A 20,581-nucleotide genomic window follows, 5' to 3' on the forward strand; every position below is an offset into this window, starting at 1 on the left:
ACCCTCTTGCCTTGTTACTGAGTATTACTGACAAGAGTCTTATCTCCACTTTCTTTAGACCCTCCCATCATACACTTCGATAAGATACATTGATAAGATCAAACCTAAGCCTTCTCTTTTCCTGGCTACATAGTCCCTATCCCTCAGACTTTACTCATATAAAAGACTCTGCAGTCCTATAATCACATCCTTGTGGCCTTTCACAGGACTGATTCCATTAAATCCATGTCTTTCTTCTCCTGGGGATGCCTGTAGGAAGGTCAACTGAAGCAGAGAACAAAATTTCTTACCTGTTTTCTGTCTCCAGTTCATTCTTCCGTAAGTTTGCATCATCAAGAAGGCTCTGCAACAAGGCAATCTTCTCATTGTCAGAACCTTCTTGGTTCAATTTTAACATCTTGTTCTCATGCTGAAGGCGAATGAGTTTCTCCCTAAACACACAGAACACAATTTTGTAAAAAAAAAAAATACCAGTATCTATAACAAATAAAACAGTTGACCATAGGAAGTAAAATAACAACATAAATATAATCTTTTTAAGGCAGATGCCGCAACAGTAATCATGTCTTCAAACCCCCAAATACAAACCAAATTTAAGTTGTAATTGCAGAACACAGAACACAAGGAAATTACCTCAGTGCCCCCATCAGATCTCAGAGTACAGCTCAACAAATATATAGTGAATACAGGGAATGCATTCACTATACACAGAATGCAAAACTTCATACCAAGTGTGAAAAAAGACTGTAATCTCAGCTGCCACTGAACTACTGCATAAACCTGAGCAACTAATCTCAGTTCTTGGTCTTTTTACACAGAATCACAGGATCACTTGGGTTGAAAAGACTCTTAAGATCATCAAGATCCAGCATAAACCCAGCACTGCCAAGTCCACCACAGAACCATGTCCCTTAAGCACCATGACTACACATTTTTTAAATACCACCAAGGATGACAACTGAATCACATCCCTGGGTTCAATGCTTGATAACCCCTCCTGGTGAAGAAATGATTCCTAATATCCAATCTAAACCTCCCCAGCATAGCTTCATGAAAAAATACCAACCCCCACCTCATTATAACTCCTTCCAGGTAGTTCTAGAGAATGATAAGGTCACCCCTGAGCCTCCTTTCTAACAACCTCCTGCTCCTCATAGGACTTAACTCTCTAGATCCTTCTCTAGCTCTACTGTCCTTCTCCAGACATGCTCCAGCCCCTCAATGTCCTTCTTGCAGTGAGAGGGTGCAAAACTGGACACAGGATTTGAGGGGTGGCCTCACCAGTGCCAATTACAGGGAAACAATCCCTGCCCGGGTCCTGCTGACCACTCTATTGCTGATACAGGCCAGGATGCCGTTGGCCTTCTTGACTACCTGGGCACTCAATAGTTCATGTTCAGCTGCTGTCAACCAACACCACCAAATCCACACCAGAACAACAGGTGCCATCCACAGGGACCTGGACAAAGTGAAGGAATAGGGCCATGAAAACCTCATGAGATTCAACAAGGCCAAGTGTAAGATGCTGCACTTGGCCTATGGCAACCCCTGGTATCAGCACAGGCTGGGGATGAACAGATGGAGAGCAGCCCTGTGAGAAGGACTTGGGGGTGCTGGTGGGTGAGAGGCTGGACATGACCCAGCCATGGGCACTCCCAGCCCAGAAAGCCAAACATGTCCTGGGCTGCATCCAAAGCAGCATGGGCAGCAGGGGAGGGAGGGGATTCTGCCCCTCTGCTCTGCTCTGGTGAGAGCCCACCTGGAGCCCTGCATCCAGCTCTGGGGTCCTCAGCACAGGAAGTATGTCAACTAATTCAAGTGAGTCCAGAGGAAGCTGCTAAGGTGATCACAGGGATGGAACACCTCTCTTAAAGCAGGCTGAGAGAGCTGGGGCTGGGGTTGTAGATCAGACTCCAGGGATACCTTACAGCAGCCTTACAGTGCCTGAAAGGAGCCAACAACAGAGCTGGAGAGGCATTTTTCACAAGTGTGGAGAGACAAGACAAAGGAGAGTAATGTTAAACTGAAAAAGGGTGGCTTAGATTAGATATGAAACAGAGATTCTTTACTTTGAGGGTTTGGAGGCAATGGCAAAAGGAGTTCTGAGTGCCCCATACCTGGCAGTGTTCCAGGCTAGGTTGGATGGAGATTTGAGCAACCTGGTCTACTGGAAGGTGTCCTTGCCCATGGCACAGTATGTGGAACAAGATGATCTTTAAGGTCCCTTACAACCCAAGCTGTTCTATGACTCTACACTTCCCACTGTGCATCTTTTCAGCCACTCTTCAAGCCTGCAGCACTGTACAGGTTGTTGTGATCCAAGTGCAAGATCTTGGCCATACTGAACTTCATACAATTGTCCTCTGTCCACTGATATAACCTGTTCAGATTCCTCTGCAGAGCCTTTTGACCCTCCAGCAGATAAACACTGACCTGAGCAACCCAAAATGTTATTGTATTCCATATCTATGTGTGCCCAAAATTGTTACTCTCTTCCTGCAGCTGGGAAACAGAATGGTGGGGCAGGAGCTAGGGGGCTGCCCCAGGGCTCTTTAAAATTTGAAGTACTCATGCATAGTCACTCTCTGCTCACTTGGCTTGACTCTTGGTTCTTTCTTGCCCTTACTTGCTACAGTAGCAAGTCGAGATGCTCTATTTCACAATCAAAAGCTGTTTCAGAGTGAATTTTACTACACCTGTCTGCAGCCACTCTCTCAGTATCCTTCAGAGGATTCCATCCACCCGTATGGACTTGTGGGTGTCTAAGTAGCACAGCAGGTAGCATAACTGTAGCAGGCACAGCATAGCTGTTCCCTCTTGTACTGTGGCAGCTTTATTCAGCTTCTTGCATCTGTCTTCCAGGTCAGCAGTCTTACTATCAAAGATTGTGGCAAAAAAGGCTTTAAGTAGATCAACCTTCTCCTTGTCTTTTACTGGTATGGTTCTCCTTGCAATCAATAAGCGAAATGTTATAGAAACATTTTTATTGTCTTTTATTGGCAGTAGCCAGAATAAGATCTAGTTGGGCTTTGGCCCATCTAATTTTCTCCCTGCATAACAGCACAACATCTCTGTAGTCCTCCTGAGTGGCTTTGCCCTTTCTTCCAAACACGAAACAATCTTTTTTTCCTGAGTTCTGGTCAAAGCTCTCTGTGCAGCCAAGCCAGTCTTCCTGATGGCTCACCATTTGGCACATGGAGACAGCCTGCTCCTGCATCTTAACAGTTCCTTCTTGCCTTCCCAGACTCCTTTGCCCTTCAGGACTGACTTCCAAGCAACTCTGTCAACCAGACCTCTAAACAAGTCAAAGTCTGCCCTACAGAAGTCCAAAGTGGAGGTTCTGCCGACCTCTCTCCTTAATTCTCTGTGAATCAAAAACTCTATCATTCAGTGGTTGCTGTGCCCAAGATGGCCTCTGATCATCACATCATCCACGAGTCCTTTCCGGTTCACAAACAGCAAGTCCACATCTTCCCTAGTTGGCTTGCTCAGTAGCTGTGTTAGAAAGTTATCTTCTACACAGTTCAAGAACCTTCTAGACTGATCCCTTTCTGCTGTGCTGCATTTGCAGCAGCCATCTGGTAAGCTGAAGTCCTCCATAAGAAGAAGGGCCAGCAATCTCAAGACGTCTCCCAGACCCTTATAGTATAGTATAGTATCCCAGACAAGTGGTCTATAACACACCCACCAGAATATCTGCCTTGTGGCCTTTCCCTTAGTTCTTACTCATAAATACTCAACTCTTTTGGTACCATCACCAAGCTACAAGGCAGTCAGAACAGGGCAACAAGAAGTACCTTTTTCTAATATCCAACCTAAACCTTCCCTGACACAAATTCAGACCATTCCCATGGGCCCTGTCACTGGTCACAACAGAGAAGAGATGAATGTTCGTCCCTCCACTTTGTCTCATGAGGAAGGATAAGATCTCTGCTCAGTCTCCTCCTCTCCAGGCTGAACAGATCAAGTGACCTCAGCTACTCATCGTATAGCTTCCACCCAAGGCCCTTCACCATGCTTGTGGCCCTCCTTAGGATGCTAAAAGCTTTATGTCTTTCTCATACTGTGGCACCTAACACTGCACACAGGACTCTGTCCCAGTGCAGACCAGAGCAGGACAATCCCCTCCCTTGCCTGGCTGGTGATGCTATGCCTGATGCCCCCAAGCACACAGTTGGGCCTCCTGGCTGCCAGGGCACAGCTAATTAATGTTCAACTTGCCACTGACAATTGTAGAGGTTAGTAAAACAAAGCATGCATTAGCTTACTTTATTTCAGGAGTAATGATTTCTGCTGCTAAACTGTCTGAAGGCTCTTGTCTTCCCAGAGGCATCAATCCTGAGTAAGGAAAAGCATACCACTGACTTTTTCACATGATAAGAAGCAGACATTGTTCTAGAAGTTTTACACTACTGCTAGACAATGTAAAATGACACAAAATCAGGCTACAGCAAGACAGACAGACAAGCACCATTTCATTTGGTGAACCATTACATCTGATTTCATCCATTCTGAAGAAATAATGTTGCAATTTATTTCCTACCCATTATCTTATCTAAGAACTACAAAGGTACACAAGATTACACATACAAATTGAACTATAACACAGGAAACATCATGAGAAAATATGTCTCTAAAGAAAACAATGTAACTATATAGAAATTAGATATACATTATAAAAATATCCCACTGGAGAGGAGACTAAAATTTCTGGTTGACTCAAATAACATTCAAAGCTTTTGCTTGCTTATGAAGCTATGAATAGTTGAAGTTTTTCACTGTCGATTTTAGAAGAGCTTAAATTTATTCTGTGCTAAACAAAAGTACATTCAATACTCTACAGAAAACTTGTGTACACTTTAGAAAAGAGGCATTTAATCTCCTTATTTGTCCTTTACCTGTAGTGGTGAGTTGACCCTCCTGAGCTTGTACACATCTAAGTTCTTCAATAGTTTCTTTCAAAGAATCCCTTTCTGTTCTTAATCTCTGAATAATTGGAAAGAGAATGAATATCAGTCTTGGCAGTCAAAATCTATCTTTAACAGCCTTCAAAATTTTAAAAATTATTTAATGTAATTCTAGAAATTACATTCAACTTAAGGTATCTCAGTCTATTCCATAACAGAATAAATGTAAGTATTATATATTCCACAGAAACAGTAGTTTGGGGTTTTTTTAGGAAAAGGGATTGCTGATCTTATTGGACTAAAAATAGCAGGGGTATAAGCTTACAAAATCAAGTTATTAGTGACACAAACTTCTGGTACCAGGTAGTAAACAGTATCCATGGGACCACTCAGCTGTTTTCCTTTCATTGGGGTTGATTCCAAGGGAAATGGAAGACAGCTGAGAGACCATACATTTTTCCCTCACCACAAATCAAAGATTCAGCCAGGTTTAGTGAAATAATGAGCAGGTAAGTACAGAGTCAACATAATGCTTTTACTTCATTTTGTTTGTCTTTTACCACTGAAAGTGTGAGCAACATTTCCATATCGCATTCCTCCTGTGTGTCAGCTGTCCTTGTCATTCACCAACATCTTAGCTATGAAAGAAAACTTGTTGCGTAAGACTCAGTCCAAAGAGAACTGAAGAACAGGACTGGATCGCCTTGGGATCCAGACAGATGTGCTATTCAGTCACATCATTCAGTAGCATCAGGCAAATACTCTTTCAATTTGGCACAACTACCCTTCTGGTGAAAAAATGAGAATCTATAGGTGGCACCAAGTTTTCTTCCAGAAGGTTGCCAAGAGTCAAAAAAGGGAAAGAAATTGGCTACTATGTAATGATTCATGTTGTAGTTTCTTCCAAAATCAGACATGTTCAGTATTACTAAATGGTCCAAGATAGACCTTTCCTCTGTATAGGTATGGAGTTGTGTTGGCTGATAGCATTTCATTTTACTAACAGTTGATTGCCAAATGCCAGAATATTTTAGTGACTAGAAAAAGCTCTAGGGCTTCATTGGTACAAGCAGCTTAATAATTATTGTAGTACTTATAACACACCACAGAGGTAAAATTCCAAGCTACTTTGATGAAGATATCAAACACTACCATGCTTTGCCAGAACATAAGGAAAAGAATATAATCTGTTTCAGTTACTATTTCCAAAATATAGTTGACAAGATACCACTACCTAGTTGTGACCTGTGGTGGGCTACTTTACTGATACATATTGACAACAGAGAACAGAAAAAGTAGATCACACAGTGAATCACTAAACTGACATGATGAGGGAATTCTAGCTGTAATTTACTTCTCACAGGTACATACCCATTCAAAAGAATGTACTTAAGAACAATATCCAGCTCAAAAAAAAATCTATTTGTCAGGGGGTAAATCAGAAAACTATATGACAATGGCCTGCAATTCAGATCCTTTGTGCAAGATGAAATGGTCCACTGAGCCATGGATAAGCCATAGAAACAATTTTACCATTGTTCAACATAAAATAATTGGAAAAAAAAACCCAATTTAAAAATAAAAAGCAGGAAAGAAAGCCAAAGCACAATACTAACACAATTATTATGAGCATTCCAGCCTGACTTGAAGGGCAGATGGAAGTGATGTGAAGGTCAAGTGTTCATCGGAGCTTGAAAATTTAATAAAAAATGGAAATCAATGGCCTATGAACATAAAGTAACTGAAAACTTTCAGTTCAAATTATATTTAAGTGCTGGACTTGGAAATCTTGGAAATAACTGGACATGAAGTATGACTATTGAGGAAAAAGCCTACAGAGCTTCTGATAGTTGTATCAATGGACTTATAATTAAAACATGCCTAAGAAACTGCTAGCTGCAATTGCTGACATTGATTTTAGGTACTTTGAACCACCTGCATATACATTTCTAAGAAACAAGCTGTTGAGAAATGACAGTGTGTAAGTGAAGTCTGAAGGATACTCTCTCAGCAAGAGAGTACAGAGCAATTAATCACAGAATCACTAGCATCAAATGACACAAGAGGAAGGGGATAAATTGCTATCTACCCAGTGTGTTCCACATTGGCAGTACAAGATAGGTCAACAAGGAGCTGTCATAAAAGGTGAGATTGCCACAAAGGACATTGCCCTCTACACAACTACTAAGCCCCTTTCTACACTAGTGATGACTCCACAAAGAGAAGCATGTTGATGGTACCTCAAAGAATGCCTTAGGGAAAAAAAGCAACAGGAATTTAGTTCTAGGATGATACTGCAGAAACTCTGTTGTAAATAGCTTTTCAGAATACATAATAATTACACTGGGTATTTATTAACTTTCTCATGGAAAATGGTCAGGAAACAACTTCAGATGCCAAATATGAAGGCTTTTCCTCTTAAAAATGGGTTGCATATGATTCTGTACAGTCACTTTATTCCATGCTGTACAATTCTTAGGTTTAAAAACTATCTTGTACACAAACATTAGAAAGTTTTGGAGGAAAAAGACTTCCTAACTTAAAAAGATGGCTAACTATAATTACCACATCTCTGTGTTATAAAGGATACAAAGTTTCTGTTGTTACTAACAAAAAAAAAAAAACCCTTGGCACTTACATCTTTTTCTTTTTGGAGGCTGTCTACTTTTTCTTTCAGTCGTTTGCATTCATAATCTAATTTATCAGCTTTCTTGGATTCTTCAGATAACCTGTTTTGTAGTTCAACTGCCTGTGAGAACAAGAATCAATAATGTGTCTGCAAATGTTAAAACAAAATACACAAGACAAAAGTAGCCAATTACAATGCACCACAAGTCATGTTGTAAAACAAGTGAAATAGTTACTTATAGGACATACGAAAAACTTCTTTCATGAGTTATTCTGTGTTTCAGCAAAATAAAAAGCACTCAAATATTAGGTCTTAGTGCAAGCAAAAGATGGAAAAAATGTGAAGTATTTTCAGTACATCTAAAACAAGAATTTAAGCTCAAGCAAGGTTTACAGAAAAAAAACCCATGTAGTTATAGGGATCAAAAAGATTAGGAACAGCAGAAAAATCTTTCTGCATTCCAAAGAGCCTAGTAAAAAAGAAAAGACTCTGAAGAAAGCAAATTATCTACATATTTTGTTAATTTTACTTCATAAGCCTCACTCAGAATTCAGCTACTAGTTTATGCAGCCAGGTAACATTCCCTGAGATGTCCTAACATTTTTTAATGCACTAACATAAAGATTCAGTCACAGGCTCCAAACAGTTTTCTTTATTTCAGTGAGAAACACTGCCACATGTATGCTTTCAACTACACATCAGTAAAGAACTCTTAAAATTAAGTGAGCAGAAATGTGAAAGCCAAGCACAACAGAAGGTAAATCAGTGAAGTCTTCCCTTTTCAAAACTTTCAGCCTTTACTAGTAAAGATTAATTCCCAGAACACTAGTAAAGCTCATAATGCAGACAGCATGAGAGCAAATAAACTAAATAAAGACTGACCTGCAAAATACAAAAGCTGAATGAAGATTCAGCTAAAGACCTACAGCTTCTTCTAAAACAGTTTATAAGAAGACTTTTTCATGGCTTTTAGATTACAAAGTAAGTGATTAGAGCAGTAGCCATATCTACCTCAAGATCCCCGGTGGTTCTAATGACCTTGTATTTTCAATGTGTACAAATATAGCAAAATAACTACAAGGCCTAAAAATATGTATGGTCCTAAGTCTTAGACACAGACTTTGCTGCTGTTGTTCCTAAATTAAAAGCTGCAAAACCAGCACAGGCCTGTGTTTTCTGAGATTAAAGAAATGAACATGTTAGATATGAAAATATTTCATTTTTCAGATGTGACATTTATCACTGAGGCTATCAGAACAACTGCAGATATAACGAAACAACTGCAGGCCTTCACCAGTGACAGTGCCACCACTTGCAAAATATTAGTATTTTCACCTCAAATGGAAATAAATACATTTATGTTTGTAACCAATCATGCAAAGGTAATGGTATGTAGAAAAACACTGCAGGAAATAAATTTGTCTTGAATTAGGACTTGTGAGTGTATAGAAAAACAGAGTTTCATGGTAATGCAGAAGATCTTAAAAAAATGAACTGCCATCACATTCACTAAGCATTATCTGTGTGTGGAATGAATAAAGCAGGAATCGTGCAACAAAGAAAAGCAAGACATACTGTAAACTATGGATCAGAATACACATGCACAAAGGGGCTGAATTAAAAATGCAAAAACAAAAATCCTGCAGTCTTTATATTTCAATTCTTTATGCTGAAATAAAGTTTCTTAGAAAAGGCTTGTGCTTGCTCTCAGAAGAGTGAAAACAAAACACCACCACTCAACCTCACAGAGACTGTGACGTGAAGATGCAATTTCCTTGCAGATTACTATAGGAATTTGAATGAACCACTTTCATCTGCATAGCAGAGTGATTCTAAGCCAAAGAAATAACTCTCTAATGGTGTCCTCATGAGTCACGTTAGATCCTTCAAACACCAGACAAAACATATTCCATTACAGGAGCACACTAGTACTCAGCAGTGACATAACATCACAAGCCTTATATCCAGCTTACTTCTGATAGCACAATTTAGGATTCCCAGAAAAATAATTTTGTCACTTATGAGTCACAAAAGGCAGGTCTCAAAATGAGCCTAGTCTTACAGACACTGAAGACAAACACAGAGTGTTCATTTTGAGACACCATAGTTAGGTGAAGAAAAACACACCTGCCACAGGACAACTGAGGCTTATTCCAGTCTCAGTCAGTAAACAGTTTTGTACCAAACATCAGCTCCTCATACAGGAAAACCTATGCATAAAATACACTTAAGAAAAGGAGTACTTTAGCAGATTGGATTGGCCCTTCCAAAATCCTTTTGGTGGTGAAATAAGAAGAATCAAATGCAGATGTTGAGGTTACACAAGAATATCACATGCTCAGCTGTTTAATAGAGTGAAATATTGGGCTGCCAGTAAACTTGATACTACTCATGTGTGGAAGGCCATTTCTTTCTATATTTACATTTCTCTTTGCCCCCTTGGACAATTTTTCTTGTCCAAGTTCTTTTTTTTCTGGTAAAATAATTTGGGCTGTATTTAAAATCATTTGGGTTGTATTTAAAATTTAAAATTTGGGCTAATTTAAAATTTAAAATTAGCCCACATCGGCTGAAACAATTTGTTTTAAACACTGAGATCGCCAAGTGCAGGGAAAAAAATCTATCAAGTCTTAGGGAGACACATAGCTCCTGGGCTTTCAGCATTGTTAGTGCTTGTTTCTATACTTTATTCTACAGTAAACTGACATACAGGGACCCCTGTACTGTGATCATTTGATCAGGCAGAAATACAGAGCAGGCACTACAGCTTTAATAAACCATGCTCTGTCTAGCCCTGTAACAAGAATACCAGAATGATATCATGTCTCTGAAGCACAGAAGCAGAAAGAACATTAAGCACATCCTCTGCCTTTACAGAAACAGCATCACATGGCACTTGGATAAGCAGGAGGATAAATAGGTGCCTTACACTCCACAGAGTGTGCTGCAGACACATTTTGTATTCCACTAGGTGCATATAAACAACAAGGATGACATATGTCCTTCTCTCTTCTTAAGTGGAAAAATTCAGATGTATCAGAGAAACAAAAACCTTAAAAAAAAAAAGAGTTATTTGACCTTAGGAACAGTTATTTGACCACAGGAACAACTTACCTCAGCTGTGGTGTGTTCCTCACTGCTGGAAAATTGTTAGTGAAAAGTGGATACTTTTTCTGAAAGGACAGCATCTAATTCAAGCCTCGCTACTGAATATGAATTTGGAATCATTTTAGGGAAAAAAAACCAAACATTTTATGTCTGTTGAGTTTTTAAATGCAAGAAATACTGCTTTTTGACAAACAAACTTGTAGGCATGACAAGATTTGCAGGAAAGGAGGACAAAGGTAGCAAGCACCTATAAAACATGGAAGTCTTTTAAACAGGAGTTGTTTTTTTCATAGCTTTTTTTTTTTACTTTGAGGTATTAGCCACGTTATGAAGAAAAAGTTCTGAACAATACAGAGTGCTATAGCATTGATGATGCCTGTCCTCACCTGTCTCTTGTATGTTTCCAGCTGACTGCGTACTGCGTTGGCCTTCCTTAGTTCTTCCTCCAGGCTCACAGTATTTTGCATGTACATTGTATTCTTCTCTTCTAAAAGCTTCACTTGCCGCCGCAAATCGCCCAGGTCCTCCAATTTCTTTTTGTATGATTCCACCTGGCTTTCTAACTTGGCTACTTTATCAGAAGAATGCCTGAAGGGACAGATTTGTATCAAATTTGAACTTTGAAAACTAACAAAACTAACAGAATTTAAAATGCTTCTCCACAGTATTTTCTTAATGCAGAAGACGTTCATGGCAGAATAATAAAGCAATCACATCCTCCTATTACTGATGTTTTCACTTTTAATTGTCTGCTTTCTTCCCATAACTATTTGTCAACTCTAAGAGCTGATGCTAAAGGTTCTTTTAGACCCTATTCCTCTTCCTAACACAACTTTCTTATCTGCTTCCAACCTTAAAATAATAGCTAAAACAACTTCACTCCCACTCATTTCCTTTCAATTTTAAATTATCTTCTGTCCTAAATTTTTCAAGGGTAAAGAAGAAAAGTTTCTGCCATTCAGTTAGTTTTAATGATAACCAGGACAAAAATCATAAAGATCTCTCTGCTAGACAAATTATACTTGGTGACACAGAAACACCATAACAGTTTTGAAATTTGATTCCTTATTAAAAAAAAAAAAGAAAAAAGAAAAAAGAAACACCAGGCTTCAGCTTTTCAGAGTTTTATCAATCCACCTGCTGCACTCCTAAGATTACAATGGACCTCACCTCCCCCAAAGACCTCTGCTATTACTGTTCTCAGTTTCATTTTAGAATCAACCCATTTACAGACCCAATTTCCTGCGAAATCCAGGGAATTTCCCACTGAATTAATGTGTCAGTTTATGGAACACTGAGGCAAGCCAGCTCTGTTTAATCCTCAGTGAGGTGCAGGGCCTCTCTCCTGGGACAAGGAATTGCTCTTTGAACCCATGCCACCTACGCAATTTATGCAGCCCAATAAGTTCCTTCCTTATATTAATGACAGAAGGGATGAAGACAGATAGCTTTGGTAGAAGGCTACTGGTTAATCAGGAATAGCAGTATTAAATAAGCCTTACTGGAGAGAATGAGTAACTGCTCTGAATATCCCATGGCAATAGATGCCAGTACTGAAGGAATATGCTCCATAGTAAAAGTGGCTGTCCCACTCCATAAACCCATAGTATCATCAAATCATGACAACTTTCATTGCTAAAAATCCAGTGGGAATGACAGCTGCAACAGATGTTGTTCACACTAATATTACGTGATAAACCAAAAGCACCACCCAAGTCTGAACAATGCAAACCCAGGAAAGGAAACAGCCTCGTTTTCTGATGAGAACAGATGCCTGAAGCATGATGAAAGTGAATATGCATACTCAAAGAGACCAGTGGGTGCCCTGTTATAACCATGAATTGGCATAGAATTAAATTTACTAATAGTTATTGATTAGGTACAAAATAAGCAACTATTGTACTCAAGCAGAATTGTGCGTAGGTGTGTGTACCTAAACTAGAGGATCCAAAGAATCTCACCATTGAAAGTGTTTGATATTAAATTACTCAAACAAAAGACAATATAGATTAACTACACAAATTATACAGATTAAAAGGTAGTAGTTAAAAAAGAGTTAATGGAACAAAATTTACCTGAGTACATCTATCTCATCCTTCAAAGACTGAGCCTCCTCTGCCAGTGTAGTAAGCTCTTCTGTTTGTTGTCTCAATTCCACAATTTCCTTTTCTAGTTCTTCACAGCGTATTCGATAGTCATCTTTTGCAGCTTCTAGTCTGTAAGAATGAAAAGAAATCCAGGAAATAATTTCTCATTGTGAGCCACAGTTACCTTTCCTCATCACCCCCCTCTAAGAACACACAAAATGGCCTCCTACTGCAGTGAAGGAAAACACCACAATGTGCTTATTCAAAATGTAAAAGTAGATTAACTTTATCAATGCTCCCAATTTAGTATCAGTATTTCTATTTGAAAATTCACAAGGTAATGTATGTTCTCATAAAAGCAAAACCTGAGGTTTCCTTCTATAACAGTATTTTTCACAAGGGAAGCTTAAGGAGAAATTTTAATCTTTTTTCATCTTTGGACACCCACGGTTTGAACATGACATCTTTATTCTATTCTGTTCAGCTGTCCAACTCATCTGCCTCCAACAGTGACCTGATTGTAAGATGTTATAAATGCCATAGACTTCTCACTGAAGTGGCTTTATTTATTTACTCATAAAGAACCTGTGCATGCCCAGTACATCTGGAGAACCAGGCTATCTAGTTAGCATGTAAAGAACTTGACCAAAGGTGCTGAACGGCTTGCATACACTATGCACAGCCAAAGCTCTATTAACCTGGCAGTGAACAAAGTAATAGAAACTTTTTCAATGTATTTTGAATGAATGGAAGAGGACACAACCCAGAACAGAAAGTCCTACTGTGAGTTTGGTCTGAAATTAAAACGTAAACAATCCAGGATAAGAGATAAGGGCATGATGAAAAAAAAAAAAAGTCAAGGAGTCTAAAAACAATCTACAAGAATGGAGACAAGAGAAAATCTTTGAGTCATTCAAACTAGAAACACTGAAGATTTGGATCATGACAGACCAGGACAGTCAAAGGACAAAGAGGCAAGAGTAGGAGGAAAAGTGGTGTATCACACTAGACACCAGTTAAGCTGTACATATGTCTTGCTTGATCAGGTAGAGCTGGAAGCAACACATACAAATTAACATTAGAAGCCACATAATATGAAGACAGAGGAAGGAGGTAAAGGAGACCAGGAATGAGTCTCATATATGAAAACAGTTTAGAATGACCTTCAGAACCTGACACTACAGTAACTGACACTGCAGATATTGAACACAGGGACAAAATCTGTTTGAACAGTAATTGATACCAGACTCAGGTAGGAATCACTGCAGAGCATGGAGATGAATCAGAAGAGATAAAAGGGGACATCACCATTACTTTATACCTTAACATGATAGACATATAAAAAGAAAAAATCCAGGCACTAACTGTTGTGACAGAGAAACATGGAATGTTTTTAATGGAACTAATGGGAGATGGTATGTTAGAATAAGCATGAAAGGTGGCTTAGCAAGAGGAATTAGAAAAATGGCAAAATAGAAAAAAAAAGGAAAGTAATGTGGCATATAGAATTGGAAAAAGGCAATGTGAAGAAGATAGCAAAAGAAAAACTGGCAGTGTAAAGAAAGAAATACTATAAGTTCGCTCACAAAGGAGAAGGAAAGTATGGGAAAGAGAATGAAAAGGTTATGGTGAAGTGAACCAGCTTTCTTCAGCAGAACAGGCTTACACAGCCTGAAAGCAACAGTCAAGAGGACCAGGAAGGATGTTTAAAGAGGAACTGTATTTTCACATACTGGGGAAATGTAAATAAATGGATAATCATAGATGGATAATCTGTATCTTTCATCATCTCTGAATTTGTTTTCAGCTTCAGGGAAGGACATATTTTCCTATGTTGATAATGCCACCAGCAGTACAGCCGGCAGCAAACTTTCATCTAGGAATTACTAAACCTTAAAAGTACAATCGGAATAATTTGCAAAAAGGAAAGCATGCTGCTTTTCATTCTCACTGACCTTGCAAAACATGGGTGAAATGACTGCACACAAACAATTCAAAATAACTCACAGTGGAGTGACATATAAAGCACTTCAGCTTTAAGAAACTGCGCTTTTTAAAATGCTGGATCTTGTAAAGAGCGAAATTATAATGTATATATCACTTTTAAAACTGTATTACTGTGGCTATACACCATCCATTATACAATTCACATTTGCAGCAGAACCAGAAATATCTAAGTCACCTCTATTGCCAGCTACAAACAACCAACCTAACCAAGCATTGCTTTTCTACCTGAATGTTTCCTCTTGGAGCTGTTCTAGTTGTGTCTGCAGCTGCAGGTGTCTACGACCTGCAGGACTGTTGGGATCTTCAATGGAATCAGATTGATTTAATCGTTCCATCAAAATCTGGTTCTCAGCAAGCAGGCTGCTCTTCTCCTCTTGGAGGGCTGCAACCTGTTGTAACAAAAGTATGAAGAGGAATAATTAACCTACCCAGGTACAGAGAGCAGTATTTTTTTCATGTTCATAATGAAGTATCAACAGGCGCCACAAACAGAAACATGCAGGCTTCACAAGTCACATTTCACAAGAATACATTGTATCCTTTAATAGGTATTCAATTGCTATGTGATGTAACCAACATATTGCAACATTAGGGACAGAGTTATAACTCAGGAAACATAATTATTCTTTAATGTATTTCACACCAGCATTTAAAGAAAAAGTCTGTTATGACAGCAGGCAAATTCATTATAATAAAATCTGCATCCTTTCCCGAGCAACAAATAAAACTAGCTCTTCACAGTAAAGGCCATCTGCAAGCAGGCCTGAAACAGGAACACAGTACCGAAGATAGCTCACTTTCCACTAACACTGTGAAAACAGGCAGTAGTGGAAAGAACCCAAAGTGCTCTAAGACCTGAAGCACAGGTTTATATATTAACCACAAAAAAAAAAAAAAAAAAAAAAAAAAAAAAAAAAAAAAAAAAAAAAAATCAGCTCTATTAATTCCAACAGTTACTACAAGAAACCTGAATTAATATTTGAAAGTAGGACTGCAATAGCAATACCTTTCAGGGCTCCCCCTTCACACTCCTCATGTCTTCCAGATGAGCATTGATTTACTTACAGTAAGACTTAGTCTAAACCCATACACATTTAATGGTCTACAGCAACTTCTGACTGGGATTTTACTATTAGCTGGAACTGTTACAGCAGCAGAACTTGTATTAGTTCTCCACAGCAACAGTTCTGCCACACAGCTCAAACCCATCCTAACCGAATAAAAAGAAGTTTTGCTAGTATGAATCATACTTACAACACAGCAACAAGATAAGAAAACAATGATATTCATTCTGCTAGCACAAGTTAAAACAATTACTGTGACATTTTCACCCCCCTTCTAAAAATTATGTTTCAATATGCTAGTGCTTATTTTCAGCCACCTAAAAGTTCACACATATTTTCTCCACTTCAAAATTGATACAGACTCTATAGCAAACTTACCTGCATATCTAACTCATGACATCTCTGGGCAATTTCTTCTTTTGTTGCAAGTGCTTCATTTAATTCTTCTGTAGTTTTCTTCAGCTACCATAAACAAGAAATGTTTATATTTTCATCACTCTCTGTGATTCATTTAAAAATATTCTGAACTACAGCCTGCAAAATTATTTCTACATTGAGGTAATACATTAAATATTTAAAAACCAAGCAATTCTGCTCATATAAAGAAAAAAATAAGAAGCAGATGTGAATACTGTTTAGTTTGTGTATCAGTAAAAAGGAAACATACCTAGAAGTAGTATTTGCTTTCACATTAGATTTATCACATCTACTCTATAAATTGAGTCAAAAACTCTAGGAGAAATTGGGTCTGAAGAACTCATCAAATCTCTACACCGAAAGAAACCTGTCAATACCACTTTTCTTTACAGACGCGAAGAGTGTGTAATTTCAATTTTCAATCTACATTTGAAATACAGAAAGGACTGGAAGGTGCAATACAGGGAATGGACAATTAGGGTAAAATCCTTCTAGTCTCTGGAAGCTATTTCTAGTGGACAACAGGAATAAAACCGGTATGTGATAGAAAAGCCTACCCTTTAAAAAAGGGCACTGAATCTTATAAGCAGTGGGAAATATTCTGATACTTCCTTTCAAAGGCTGAATGTTTAAAGATATGTGTCTCACTGGTTTGCAAATGAATGCAGTTAAGATAACAGAAAACATACCTACAAGAAAACTGGTCTGATAAAATAGATGCATGCATGTTATGCATATAGATAAAAATATATATGTACTGTTATATATGTGATGAAGTTTAAATGAGCTTTCTCAAACAGCATCATCATACCTTGCATTTGCAAGTTTATTTCTTACGGGCCTGTTTACATACAAAGAATTAATTTCATCTGCAAGAATTTACATATTTCTGCAGAGAAAACATAATGGATTAATACAGTGAGCACCACTGTACTATTCTTCTTCTCATAAGAAAAACATCTGAGGAAGTAGGACAGTGTTAGCATGAGGATAAGCTAGTTAAAAAAAAAAAATTGGTTTGTACATTTTTTAAATATATCAGACCGGGAATGATTGTATTTGAAAACTTCTCTTCTATTTTGCAGCACTTCCAGGATTCCCATAGAAGCAGATCTGCAGTTTTGCACTGTTATGTCATACAGCTAGACTGATTTTTCAAACCAACTTTTCTATATCCTTTAAATATACAATAGAAGCAAAGTCAATTTATAAAGCTAAAGGACTTGAAATACTGAGATTTAGTTTCTCACTTTTTATTTTATGTTTCCACAACATCCTTTAATGATTAAAGAAAAAAAAAAAGACTGACATCTTAATATGGCCACTGACGTGCTATGATTGAAAGAAAATAAACATCTAGTCTTAGATACCTGCCGATCAAGGTCAACGTAAGCATCATTTCCAACAGAGACTGGAGACTCTTTACTCATCAACTGCAATTAGATTATACTGGATTAGAAAAAGCAAAGATTTACTTTTATATTAAAACCTAAGTTTCAGTGAAATACCAAGGTGATTTTTACTTTTGGGAGCTTTAATCTGAATTAATTTTAAAGTTTTTACCTTCATTTTTATATATGACATAATCAGAAACAAGAACAAGAAAAAATCTTCAAAATTTGAAATATCTAGAGTGCTATAAAAGAAACCTAACATTATCTCTTTTTCTTTTGACAATGCACATTCTTTGTCTATGATAAGCCTACAGAACAACCCACTACAATTTTACTGCAGTAGCACTGGAATGATAGTAGATATCAACACACCATGCAAGACCTAGCTTTAATTTTTCTCTGCTAGTGAGTGGCTTTTTCATATTTCCATTACTTAGATATTAACATAAATTTATTTATTTATTCCACTAAACTCCAGGACATATCTATTTCAACTACTAGTGCAAAACAAAGGTGACAAAAATTCTGTTCTGGAGTTGTCTGTAATTTTCAACCTTAAAAAGTAATTCAGTAGAGTGCATTCCTGAAATGAGTATTACAATTCCTTCTGTACTACTTCAGTGCAGGAATAGCTGCTAGTGGTTTTGGCCTAGATTTTTAAAAACCAAAGCAACTAAACAAAACAAAAAACAACCCCAGTCAAACCCTCAACACAAATTCTCAAATTAATCCTACAAATCTGACTGATGTACTGATCAAAAGAAAAAAAAAAAAAAAAGCTGATAAGTTTTCTTAGCGCAACCTAACAATCAGCTGCACCAGTTGGTAAAAGTGAAATCAAACCTAGCAGAAGTTGTAGCTCAGCAACTTCCTCCCACACAGCTCAAGCAAACATAATAAAGTAATGTTCTTACTAAAAGTTGTAAGACAAAAACAGGAACAGTCTTGCAAATGAGAAATACACTGTAACTAATTCAAAAGACATCATTACAGAACAGCACTGATGGTTTCTGTCCAAACGCATTATCTTCTAAGAGCTCTCCAATGATGCAATTCATGAAAGTTACAATTCAAAAGGCCATATCCTAACCAAAATCAGGACAAGTCTTCTTCCCTGGAATCTCCTGGCTAGCCTGGTAGCTCTCTCCAGAGACAGTACTTCCTTTATTCCTTCTAGAAATCAGTGCTTTTGCACTGTTTTCCTTAGCAAGGTCTTTTCGGATACACAGAGCCTTCACTTCTCAGTCCTGTCTGTTTATATCACCATGTACAAGTGAAAAATCTGTTTGACATTTACATCATTCAAATCATACACTCATATTTCTCTCACTTTCCCCATTTCCTTAACTAGGATTTAGCTGCATTATTTAGATTAATCTGTCTCTCCTCAGCAATCCTCCTCACACCTTGACAACATTTGCCAAATTTATCTTCAATTTAGAACCCTCTTTTCTAAGCTGATTATTATTTAAACAAAACCTCCCAATCCCTCCCTGCTCTGTGATGCTTATACACACTTTGAATACTGCATTTCACCAGCTTTTCCAGGTGACTGACAGGGATATCCCATTCTAGCCAAATACTGAACTCCTCTCATTATTTTATATTCCACAATGCTGTTCACAAACACACTTTGGACACATGTACTCACACACATACAAGTAAGTTCCCCCTGCTAAGTCAGTGCTTTCCAACAGGCAGGTCCCATGCTGTATGTAGCCTGCAAGGGTGTACAACAACATGGCCCTAACAGCCACCACCCCTTTCTGGCTCTAACACAACTTCCTCTTTGGAAAACCAGCTCAACAGGCCTGTCCAGGACTTAAGAGTGGAAGGACTACAAGTGACCACACAACCCACTAGAGGCCACTGTGGTGTCATAGCTTTCTGTGACTTGCCATAGGGCAGGCCATGGCCAATAATATAATTCCTATTTTCTTCAACAAGTTTTGCCATCTCTCCCAAAACATCCTGTCCTTGAGAACCTTTAGCAGAAATGTCCAGAAAACAGGACATTATCTGGAGTAGGATTAGATACTGGAGATATATATTCTGGGTGTTCCATGAATGTACACTGCATGTGTATATTTCACTCCATGGGGTACATTAAGAATGTTATGGGGAAATGTGAATGAGGCATCAAGGGCAAGAGCCACAGATACATGTGCAGATGTATCTCACATGACTTGGTGCAATAGAAAGCACCCTGCAATTCGATAGTCTGTGGTATGTATAGTGGAAAAGCTAAAGATGAAATTTAAGGGATTGTTTTGTGCCCAGTACCACAATCAGACAAAGAACGAGACTGCTAGATAACTCAATAGGAATCCAACTTCTGATCACCAGTTAACAATAAAAAAGCTGTAAGAAGTGGGATGTAAAGGAAGAATTATCATGGCAAAGGAGTGCTTCAATCTATTCCTTACACATCTCCTCACATACTCTAAGTATGTAAATGGTTTATGCAAGAAAATGTCTTGACCATGCTCTGCTTCAGAATTGCCTGTACACAGCTTCTCTCCACTGAGAAGCAAAATCTTTACCAAAATAGAACAGCCAATAGAGCACACAATTCCACTCACCCAAACTTCTCTTGCTTCATTTAGGTTTCTTTAAAATTTCAAGAAAACTTTTACTGAATGCTGTATTTTAAGATTTCATACAGATAGGCAAGGTTTCATACAGATAGGCAATTTGAAATACACACTACACCTTCCATCCACCTAAAAACTGGCAAGATAAGAGGCTTGCCTAGTTTTCCCTATTCGTGACTTTGTTTCTGGTCAATCAGCATTCTCTGATATTAGTGAAATTTAGAGTTGCAAAATGCTCCTTTAATCAGTTACCTGCTCAATGACACATCAGCTTTTTCTGCATTATTTATTACTAATCTTACAATACTAGTAGCTTTTTAATAATTTTGAAAGCAAATTTCCATACTGTTTTCTTCTATATATTTCCTTCATTT

General features: G+C 38.0%; 1 protein-coding gene across 4 annotated transcripts in view; it reads right to left on the reverse strand.

The window, feature by feature from the left end:
- HOOK3 (hook microtubule tethering protein 3) overlaps positions 1-20,581 on the reverse strand; it is an 85,722-nt gene that overhangs the window by 24,259 nt on the left and 40,882 nt on the right. For all 4 annotated transcript variants that reach the window (XM_053931369.1, XM_053931370.1, XM_053931368.1 and 1 more), the window contains 9 exons: positions 17,590-17,652; positions 16,181-16,264; positions 14,964-15,127; positions 12,720-12,860; positions 11,031-11,232; positions 7,546-7,656; positions 4,899-4,986; positions 4,269-4,338; positions 291-431 (listed from right to left, as the gene is read on the reverse strand). In XM_053931369.1, coding sequence (XP_053787344.1) covers positions 291-431; positions 4,269-4,338; positions 4,899-4,986; positions 7,546-7,656; positions 11,031-11,232; positions 12,720-12,860; positions 14,964-15,127; positions 16,181-16,264; positions 17,590-17,652 — 1,064 coding nt within the window. The remainder of the gene's footprint in view (positions 1-290; positions 432-4,268; positions 4,339-4,898; positions 4,987-7,545; positions 7,657-11,030; positions 11,233-12,719; positions 12,861-14,963; positions 15,128-16,180; positions 16,265-17,589; positions 17,653-20,581) is intronic.

The sequence above is a fragment of the Vidua chalybeata genome, chromosome Z, assembly GCF_026979565.1.
Source record: "Vidua chalybeata isolate OUT-0048 chromosome Z, bVidCha1 merged haplotype, whole genome shotgun sequence".
NCBI lineage: Eukaryota > Metazoa > Chordata > Aves > Passeriformes > Viduidae > Vidua > Vidua chalybeata.